We start from the raw sequence: 11,344 nt of genomic DNA, 5'->3' as shown, positions 1-11,344 counted from the left end.
CCCCTTGAACTGGACGCGATGTTGCCATACAGATTGTTCGTCGACCCACCTCGGTACATATCGTAAGGAGTTGCGGATGAATGTCTCCCCATTATGGCATTAAAACCATTACACATTACTGTCGTCGGGCTGTTAACTTGATCAACTTGTTCAGCCAGCCCATAGTGGGAGCTTAATGATTGACCTCGAATGGCACACACTTGAATAAAATGTGCATACATCTCAATATCGGCGTCTGAATAATTACTTTGGGCTTCAACCATCATTTCAACATCATCATTGTTCAAAAGTTCGAACGCTGTATAAGTTAATGACAACAATGATGTTGGAAATCTGTACTACAACGACGACATTCTTCTACTAATTCCAACATGAATCTTCCTCGAAATCTTTGTTATCATCTCCTCAAGAGTTATATTTCTCTTAAATGATATTTTAACACGCTCATTTGATACGAAAACAACGCCGGTTTCATCTTCTCGAATTTCACTATCATAATAAACAATAGCTGAAAGTCGCGCCATTCTTTGAGTTTAAAAGTGCGACAATATTATATCTGCAAAAAAAAAAACAACTAAAACAATGCTGATTAAATAAATAATATATGAACGAAAATATAACCGAATAAAATTTTTACACATAAACGTAAATAATTTAAATAATATAATTTTATATTATTACCTGTACTGCAAAACTATTTCGACGTATATTCTCGCTTTCTAATTTTACAAACACATTAATTAATTGACAACAATTAGTATAATATTTTTTCAAATAATCATAATAAACAATAAATATAATAAAAAAAATTATCACAAAATTACCTTATAACGAAAAATTGCACGAACTTCTGAATAAAATATGAGAAAATTGTCAGAATTATTGACTCGTTGACGGAATTGTTGTATTAATTTATAAGTTGAGAGGAGAGATGTGAGGAGATGTGAGGAACTTAACCCGGGGGAGAAGGGTATTTATAGCCGAGAAAAGTTGTAACAATTATACAAGGCGCGGTACCTGCCCCACGCTATATATAATTATAAAGGTCAGGCGCGGCCCCTGACCCACGCTAAACCCTACGTGGCGTAAGGCGCGTCTTAGGGGCCGCATTATACCCACGCGTATCCATGTCAGCATAAGGTGCGTCGCAGGGGGCGCACCTTACTGCAAATGGTGTTAGATCAGGAAATATAATTTAACCGATATTAAATCGATAAATATACCGATCACCAATTATTTATTGGGAAAAATGCCAATTTTATTAACCCAGTGCAAATTATTAAATGATCAAACTTTAGTCTACCCAAATTTAGATTCTTTTGGCCATTACAAAAAGGAAAAACACGTGTCTACGTTCCTGTTGTATGGAAATCAAGACCCAAAGCCAGTAAAAAACATATGAAAACGGAGAATGCCATTCCAAAAAGGAGCCTTAACAAAACAAAACTACAAAAAGAAAACCCGTTCTTGTCAACGGCTGCATCACCGTCCCAGCCACCGTGCCACGGACTTGACAACCACCACACCGTTGATTAACTGTTCGACATAAAAGCAGACAACAGTATACAAAACAAAGCAGTACGACGTATAATTAAACAATTAAAAAGACAACTCAAATGACAAAAAATGCCCTCAATTGCTCAAATAAATTACTTTGATTAGTTGGGTATTCACGTAAAATTACAACAATCATACTACAAGAAAACAAAAATTCAAAATCTTCGCACTGCGTACAAAAAAACAAAAAAGAAGTCTTCGATAGATCGGGGAAGTCAATCGTCTAAATCGTCATCGCCGCCGAAGATGGAAACACGATTGTAGAGCAAGAACAAGATGAGGAGGAGGAACAAGGCAACTCCAAACGGAGATCCGCTGGCGCGGTGGATGGAATCGGGTTCGCCGGTGGAGAAGATGGCAGAGACGAAGGAGCCGCTGTCGGATGAAAGGAACTGGATTGTGAGGAGGAGGATAATGGGCAGGAGGAGAAGACCAAGTGGAGTTAAGAGGTCGGAAATGGCTTCGGTTATGGCCTCGCCTTGATCGCCGAACAAGAAAGGAGCTAATACTACGATGGCCACCACTACGGCTAGTATTACTCCATGGGGAGCACCGCCACCACCTTGTCTTTCCGGTGACATTGTGGCTGTTGTTTCGTATGGCCTGCCTTTTTTTTTCTTCAGGATCTAAAACGAGAAAAGTGAAGGGGCAAAAGGGCGTTGTGGGGATTGAAATAGTGCGCGGAAGAAGCGTCTTAGTATTCTTTTATGGGTTAAAATAAATATTATATTACTTAACTACTAATGAAATTATACGGGTAATTTACAGAAATTATCACTTTAGTTTAAATTTTATAAATTTTCCTTATTAAAATTAAAAAAAATAATTTCATCACTTTCATTTTATTTTAATTAAGATTTGATCACTTTTCGTTTCGTTTTAATTAAGATATCGGTTGTTAAACCTTTAATGGTTTACGTGACACGTTAAATATATAAAATTAAAATTACATAATTTCTACATAGATAATATGTGGATTAAGTTTTGATCACTTCCCTTTCACATTTATACACTTTTGATCACTTACATTATCGTTTTATTAAGTTTTTATCACTTTAAAACGAGGTACTAGAATGTTGTCGCGGTGGTGGTGGTGTGGCAGATCACGCATGTCGTAGGGTTAACGGTGATTCATAGGGATCTAGAATCGGAAAAATATTTGTTCTTGAGCAAAAACAAAGATTCGACGTTGAATATCATGAATTTTGGATTGAGTTCAGTTGATGAATTCACAAATCTAGTCGTTGGGTTGTTTGGACATATTGATTATGTTTCACCATAAGCGCTTTCTTATGGAAAAATCTCCATGAAGAGTGATATCCAATTATCGAGTTAATTTGGATACATTGATTTGTCTTCTTATTCCTTGTTGGATTCAACATTATACAATCTCTGGAAATTGAATTTTTGTTTGAATAACTGAGATTACTCAACTTTATTTTATCTCTAAATGCTTACCCTTTCATTTTTCTTTGAATTTGTGGTGTTATTGTTTGATTGAAACTTAGAAATCTTTCATTATTCTTGAAATGTAGCATGAGTCATTGAAAGAAGGCAAATGGAGCAATAAAGTAGAGATATATGACGAAGTAGTAGAGAGAAGATGAAACAATAATGGGGTTGGGAAGAAAACTTATTAAAAATGGATAAATTGAAATGTTAACCCTAAACTAATTTGAATTTACAAAAAGATCCATAATCAGCATTTTATCTAAAGTGTAGGGGTTAAAATAAAAATTAAATCATTTTACTAACGGGTCATGTCATCAAACTAACGACATTCAACGTCCAAGTGACCAAAACTTAATAAAACGATAACGTAAGTGACCAAAAGTATACAAATATGAAAGGAAAGTGAACTAAACTTAATCCATGTATTATCTATGTGGAAATGATGTGATTTTAATTTCATATATTTATCGTACCATGTCAGCAAACTGTTAAAGGTTTAACGACCGTTAATCTTCAGTGACCACATCTTAATTAAAACGAAACGAAAATGACCAAATCTTATGTTTTTTGAATTTAGTGAGGAAATGTTTATAAAACTCAAACGAAAGTGAGCATTTATGTAGTTTACCCAAATTACAAACACATTATTTAATTTTAGGCAAAAAGGCATAAGAGTCCCTTGTACTTTTGAAAATAATCAATATGGTCATTGAATTATTTTTCATCCAATATGACCCTCCAACTCAGAAAACAAACCCAATGTGGTCACCATTGTAAACATCCATGTACCATGTATCTTCACATCGTCACCGTAACGGTCAACAATGGAAAACGCTAGTCAAAGGTACACATTGAATTTGTTTTATTGAGTTGGAGAGCCACATTAAGTGAAAAATAACTCAGGTGCTAAGTACAAAGTTCTCCGATGTCTTTTTGTCTTAATTTTAAAAAAATATTAATAAAACTATAAACACAATATTTAATTTTAAAAACTTATAAATAAATAACTCAATTAAGAGAGAGACTCGTTGCTTATTTGAGTTGAATTTGTAATACATAGAATTAGGTGAATTGTAAGAATTTTTTTAGTTTAATCATATTATTTGATTTATTGTTTAAAAGATGTAATGGCTCATCTTATTAGACAAATTAATTGTTAATAAATTGTAAAAATATTATTAGTTAATGGAAGCATTAATATGATTAATGTGATGAAGGTTGTAATGAAAAAGTTAAATTTTGTAATGAATATGAAAAAGTCTGGGATGCATTTTGTGCTAAGTAATAATCCTGGTGTTAATTATTTATGCAATTGTCTTAAGGGGAAAAGAAATGAAAAAATAAACAAAAGGACAAGTGACCTCCATTCAATATAAACTTGAATTACACCTATATGAACCTTGGAATAAATATCGGCATCCCTAGTGGCTGCGTTTTCTTTCTGCAAACTAAGCTTTTACTTAAGCTAATTCTTTCCATCAATCCATGAGCTTTGTGAAAGCAATATCTGGCGTGCAGGTGATCTAGCTTATTTTTATTGTACCCAAATAAGATATGATATTGGTAAGTCACCTTCAGAGAGACTGTTTTGTAATTTTTTGCCTTTTGTATGGTGGGTGTCATAACCGGTTTTCGTCCGGGCACGAATTTTTTACTTGGCGGGAACAATAATGTGAATAAATGGGTTTTTAAAATAATTTGGGAGTCGCCATCGGCCTTTTGGATCAGGTAGGTCGAATACCTAAAAATCATCCTTTAAAAGAGTTTTTAACAAAACATCGATTAAAAAATAAACTTATCTGCGTTTTAACCAAAAATTCGTTCTTTTTAATAATAAAAAAGGATTCGTGGTCGGTTACGTTTAGGGAAGGATTAGCACCCCCCACAACGTCCAAAATTGATACTTTTTAATTATAAATTGTCTCTATTATTAGAAATTAAAAATTTAAAGATATATTTAATTTATAATCTTTTTTATTTCAAATTTATGATTTTATGAAAATATATTAATATAAATAAGATATTTATTTATTTAGAAATATCAGAAAAGGGCTTCTAGGTGCTTTAAGACAGCTCTTTTCTTTGATATAAAAATAAATAAAACATTTATTAAAAGTTAATATAGGATTTATAAAAATAGGATATTTAGTAAAAATATCATAAAACAGACTTCTAGGTGTTTTAAGACATTCATTTTCTTAATATTGAAAAATAAATATATATTAAAATATGATTATTAAAAGTAATTTATGAAATATAGGATTTTAATAGAAAACAAATAGAATAAATAAACATATATTATTATATATATATTTATTTATATAAATGATAGAAATAATAATAATGAAATAATAATTAAAGCAATAATAATAAAATAATATTGCAAATAATGATTAAAATAAAAGGAAGTAAAAATATAGTATTAAAATGTAAAATATTAAAAATAAATAGTCAAAAATGAAAATTTAATGATTAAAATGTAAAATTATAAAACTAGAATCCTAATTCGAAATATATAAAAGGTGGGCATTAAAAGTGTAATTTAACCATAATTCATAATACGGGATTAAAATAATAATTACTAAACTAGGAGGGACTAAATTTGATATTTACCTAAATATATATATATATATATATATATATATGCTGATAAGGACTAAATTAAAATAAAATAAAATTAGAAGACTAAATTAAAATAATCAAAAATTACTTTCAGTGACTAAATTGCAAGGTATACAAACTTGGAGCACTGCGGACGGGGTTTACCCTTTATGAAATTACAGAAATACCCTCCCCAAAACAGCGTCGTTTGGGAGAGGCTATTTAAATACCCGAAACGGCTGGCCCTTCGGGCCAGCTCTCTCATTTCTTCATTCCCTCTTCTCTCTAAAAAATAAGAGAGCCAGAATTTGTCTCTGGCTTCTCTCTAGCTTCCCTCGCCGGAGGGAATCCGGCAGTCGTCTGCCACCGTACACCTCCGACGCCGCCCACCGTAAATGGTGGCTGGAATTTCCAAAATTTCCCAAAACATAGATCTTGCCGTCTTAAAGACGATTTCGGTAACCTTTTTTCTTAAATAGCCCCCGATTGGAGCAGATCTAAGAAGATACCTTCGGTTTTCGAAGGTTTCCGGTGGCGTGTGAAGGCTCCGATGATTATCTCTCCGTCTTTTCCTTGCTATTTTGGTGTTTGTGGTTGCTGGTTTGCTCACTGTTTTTTTTCTTGCTCTCCGTGGCTGTGTGTTGGTTGCCCCTCTGTTTTTTTGTTATCTCCGGTTCTTCCTCTTCGTTCTTTATTTTGCAGGTGAGTCGAGGCTTTTATAGCCTCGACGAAACACTCCTCAGATCGGTCACAGAAGTGTTTCTCGGTGAGTCACCATAGCTATGGTGGTGACTCACCATAGAGCTCGACGTGGGGTGATGACGAGGCGTTTTTGGAGGCTTCTTTGAGGCGGCGGTGTCGTGGCTACAGCGGGGTGGAACACCTAGTAGAGGCGTCGGATGCTGCTGGAGACTATTGGAATCATCAGAGGCGACTGGAAGCTGAACCGTTGGCTGGGGCGGCTGGAATTTTCAGAAAACCCTAAAAGGGTTAAGGTTTCTCGGTCTGGGCCACCAAGTTTGTAATTGGGCCCCGATTTTGGCTTATTTGTAATAATAATTTAATAATAATATAATATAATAATAATAATTTTAATAATAATAATAAAAATAAAATGAAAAAAAAATTAGTGTTTACAGCTTCCCCTCTTTGCTTATTATTGTGTTAACAAGAATAGAGCAAAGACGGAAAAACAATAATTTTTTTTCATTTTTCTTCTTTTGAGTAAGACTGAAATGTTGAAAACATCATTCCAGAGGTCCTAAAAACACCATGTACTGTAGGACTTACGGATGACCCTAAGGCTTTAAAAACATCAAAAAGCTCCCGAAGGCTTTTTGAAAACATCATGCACTGCAGGACTTACAGATGACCCGAAGGTTTGAAAACATCAAAAAGCTCCCGAAGGCTTTTTGGAAACATCATGCACTGCAGGACTTACAGATGACCCGAAAGTTTGAAAACATCAAAAAGCCCCCGAAAGCTTTTTGGAAACATCATGCACTGCAGGACTTACAAATGACCCGAAGGTTTGAAAACATCAAAAAGCTCCCGAAGGCTTTTTGGAAACATCATGCACTGCATGACTTACAGATGACCCGAAGGTTTGAAAACATCAAAAAGCTCCCGAAGGCTTTTTGGAAACATCATGCACTGTAGGACTTACAGATGACCCGAAGGTTTGAAAACATCAAAAAGCTCCCGAAGGCTTTTTGGAAACATCATGCACTGTAGGACTTACAGATGACCCGAAGGTTTGAAAACATCAAAAAGCTCCCGAAGGCTTTTTGGAAACATCATGCACTGTAGGACTTACAGATGACCCTAAGGCTTTGAAAACATCAAAAAGCTCCCGAAGGCTTTTTGGAAACATCATGCACTGCAGGACTTACAGATGACCCTAAGGCTTTAAAAACATCAAAAAGATCCCGAAGGCTTTTTGGAAACATCATGCACTGCAGGACTTACAGATGTGGGAAATAGTTTACTAAGTAAAAAAACTAAGGAAATCGTTTTCTTACTTTTCAACAATTTCATTTTTAGAAAAGATTGAATGAGAAACTATGGAAATCGTTTTCTCATTATTTTTCAAAATAACATGTTGATTGGGTAACATGCCCCAATCTCAAGATAATGCTCATTTTTTGTGGATTGCGTTCATCTATTCTTCAGATGTTTGCGTGATTCCTGTATTTGTGGTTTTGAATACCTTCTTCGTGTAAGGTATTTTTTACCATGAATCTTCTTATTCTTTTGAAGATCTGTAAAACTTCATGTTTGAATGCACTCAGATGTATCAATGTAATGCATTGTCTATTGTGTAAATGATATTCTTATGAATGCATGAATGTTGATGCAATCTTTATTTGACTTCAAAGTGGTGAACTTGGTCTTCCTTCACTTCATCATTTATTACCAGGGTTATCTTTGGATATCAGTGTAGAAACTTATGCTATCAAGCTTTCATTTCTACAGAATCATCTGATCAACTTGTATCTTGGCGTCTTCTTTGTTTCGTGAAAGTCTCAGAAGAAATGTTTTATTTGTGGAACTCTTGTCGTAGTCAGAACTATGACTTTGATGCCCCATTTTATCTTTGGTAACACCGGCTTTCTTTGTCTGGACTTGTGTAGAAATCCAATAAAGCTTTCATCTTTGAAAAGAGAATATATCATCTTTAAAAAGAGAATCTATCATCTTTGAAAATAGAATCTATCATCTTTGAAGAGTGTAGATGTAGATATGCCTGACTCAGCAGGGATTAATTAGGAGAGTAGAGTCTGTTCTAATTTAACTCTTGAAACATATCACAATGAAGATTTATTCCAATTCCTTTCATGTCTCCACATCTAATTGGATCTCGAACAAAGCAACTCAAACCATATCATGTAAAGATGTTTAACAACAACCTATTGTTTGATCTTAGTTGGCTCCAATAGTTTCTTGTTGTTAAAATTTTAGCTCTCCTTCTGTGGAAAGAAATCTACATCATATCCCACTTCTAATCTTGGGGTTGAAGAAGACAAAATTAATTTTGGATCAATAAATGGAAACCATATGATCAGAACATTGGTTCAACACCATAATCATTGGTTCATAAAACATTTGACAACACATTCTTCATCTCATGTGGCTTCTGCTCAAATTACTGGTCAATGAAGCTCTTTGTATGGTGTTCAAAGTTTTTGTATGATGTCACAAGACCACTTGAGAACAAAACTCAATGGGAATACAAGTGAAATACTGGTATGACAAAAAGTTGATCAAATTCACAAAATGTGCTGGTGTCAAATTGAATAGGAGACACTAATTGATCTCGATATCATCTCGGGCAAGGGCAAGTGTAATACTGATCACGATTTCTTTTGTAATGAGCATTGTAGAAAGTAGAAACACTTCAGCTATAGGATCTATGTACAAAAAGATATCCGTGGAATTCTTGCTGCTGGGGATGAAACGCACATGATAAAACCCAAAATAGATAAAAAAATCAGTTCAGCCTGGCTGGTAATGATAACCCCAGTAACAGCGGGAATAACAGTAATATAAGTGAGTCGAGTCTACCTTTCCAATGTCATCGATTAAGCGAAAACTATTGTGAAAAACAGCTTCGTAATCCCAACAGTATGGTTGAAACTAACTGCCAGGAATCTCAAAGAAATATTTTCAATCATCACTGATACACATATTACAAAATTCAAAGCTGAGATCTTGAGGAACTAAACCCTGGATCGAGTAGTTTGCATGGGGACCATCTTTATCCATGATGTAGTTTAACACACTGTCATGTGATACATGGTTTAAGAAGATTGGGTATTTGAAACCATACTTGCTGAGTAGATATTTGTTCAACAACAAGATTCTAATGCAACTGCCTGATGAACGAAGCAATTATGTATAGTCAGCTCGACTGCCACTGTTTTATCATTTTCATTTTTCATATCTTTCTGTCTCATTGGAAATATTGTCTCAAATCAATGATCTTTAACACATGATGATATGGGCCTTCAGCATGCCCCAGCATTTGCTAATACAAATATTCAAAAATGCATCAACAATACTAATTCTGATTGAAATGGGCTTTCAGCCTGCCCTATCATTTGCTTCTTGCTGATTTGAGCCTTCAAAATGCCCCAACATTTGCTGATACAGATGTTAAAAGTGTGTTCACATTATTTCTTGTTGAGATGAGCCTCCAAGAATGCCCAAATATTCATATTGTTGTAAGCCTTCAAAATGCCCCAATATTCTATTTCTGGTTGAAAATGGGCCCTCAAGATGTCCCTCTAGATCTATATGAATTGGGCTTTCGAGATGCCTAAATATTCTACTTCTGATTCACTCTCAATGTATGTTTGACTGGAATATCATGATCCTCATGAGGTCCAATTTTGACAATGCACTGTTATGGGTACTTGTAGCTTTATTCGTGCCCCAAATTTGCTTATCTTGAATACTCTCATTCTGGTGTCACTAAACAGTAGTATTGTCAAGTAACTGGAGGAAATCTCTTCATGTTGTCACAAACTTAAGAAGTACTAAATCATTATGACAGAAACGTCTGAGATATGTTTATTCTGAATGAGGTGATCATTTTATGTATCTGGAGGGATTTAGTCAGACATTGCAGTAAAAATAACTTGGTAATCTGTTCCAGGCTGACACAGTGGCTTATCATCTTTCAGTGAAGGCCATCTCTGAAATATACTTTCCGTAGGAGAGTAACCAATTTATACAAATAGTAATCTGATGTACTGGCAAGACTACATATACAATGGTAAAGGCTCTTGAAAAATCCACACCCATGCAACATGTTGTTTCTGATAACAACTCATCTGATTATGAAGTGATCTTTCAGGATGATTTCACAGATATTGATAGTTCTTTCTGATACCGAAGAAATCCTGAATACTAATTCTGATGAGGAGAATAAACTGTTATACTTGACAAAAATAGATTCTCAGAGGTTAAGGCTTCAATAGCCATGGAGAGATGTGGTCCAGATTCATCAATTGCAGAATTGACAAATTTAATATGTGCTGCTCAAATGGCTAAGGTTGCTAACGCACTTCTTCTGATAGAAGATAGGAATCCATTATGCAATGATCCTAATTACAAGAAAAGGCAAAACTCGAGCTATGATTTTTGGAAAAGGAATAAGCAGAAGAAGCTTGAAAAGAAGCTTCTTAATGAAGACGATCATGCAGTTCATCTTTTAATTCCAATGATTGGTTCTGGGGTTCATACCGAACCAGATCAGATAACTCAAAGAACACTTCCAGAATATGCTATTTGGTCTCCTTATTTCTACTATGAGAACGTGGCACTTGCTCCAGTTAATGTTTGGACTGGAATATCACAATACTTATTTGATGTAGAGCCAGAATTTGTAGATTCGAAGCATTTTCATGATGCTACACTGAAAAGTGCTATATTCATAATCTGCCAATTGAGAACAAATTTCCTCTTATCTTGTTTTCTCCACGCACTATACATGATATTTTTCCATTGACAAAGAAATGATGGCCTTCCTGGGATCCAAGAACAAAGTTGAACTGTTTATAAACATGTACAGGAAGTGCCAAATTGACAGAAAGGATCTGTAAGGCTCTTGAAGCTTATGACAATGAGCCACCTTCGATTGTCCAGAAGTATGTTCTTGATGAGTGCTGAAAATGGAATCTGGTATGGGTTGGAAGGAATAAAGTTACTCCACTTGAACCTGATGAGGTGG

The 11,344-nt window shown here is 34.6% G+C and overlaps 1 protein-coding gene across 1 annotated transcript; it reads right to left on the bottom strand.

Moving 5' to 3' along the window:
- Nucleotides 1-1,740: 1,740 nt before the first annotated feature.
- LOC120119442 lies at nt 1,741-2,190 on the bottom strand. Its single transcript, XM_039139258.1, has one exon. The coding sequence runs from the start codon at nt 2,136-2,138 to the stop codon at nt 1,773-1,775; it is 366 nt and encodes a 121-aa protein (XP_038995189.1). The 5' UTR covers nt 2,139-2,190; the 3' UTR covers nt 1,741-1,772.
- Between the last annotated feature and the right edge of the window lie 9,154 nt (nt 2,191-11,344).

The sequence above is a fragment of the Hibiscus syriacus genome, unplaced genomic scaffold, assembly GCF_006381635.1.
Source record: "Hibiscus syriacus cultivar Baekdansim isolate YM2019G1 unplaced genomic scaffold, ASM638163v2 tig00110332_pilon, whole genome shotgun sequence".
Taxonomy (NCBI): Eukaryota; Viridiplantae; Streptophyta; class Magnoliopsida; order Malvales; family Malvaceae; genus Hibiscus; species Hibiscus syriacus.
The sequence above is the reverse complement of the archived record's forward strand: the minus strand, read 5'-3'. Positions and strand labels throughout refer to the sequence as shown.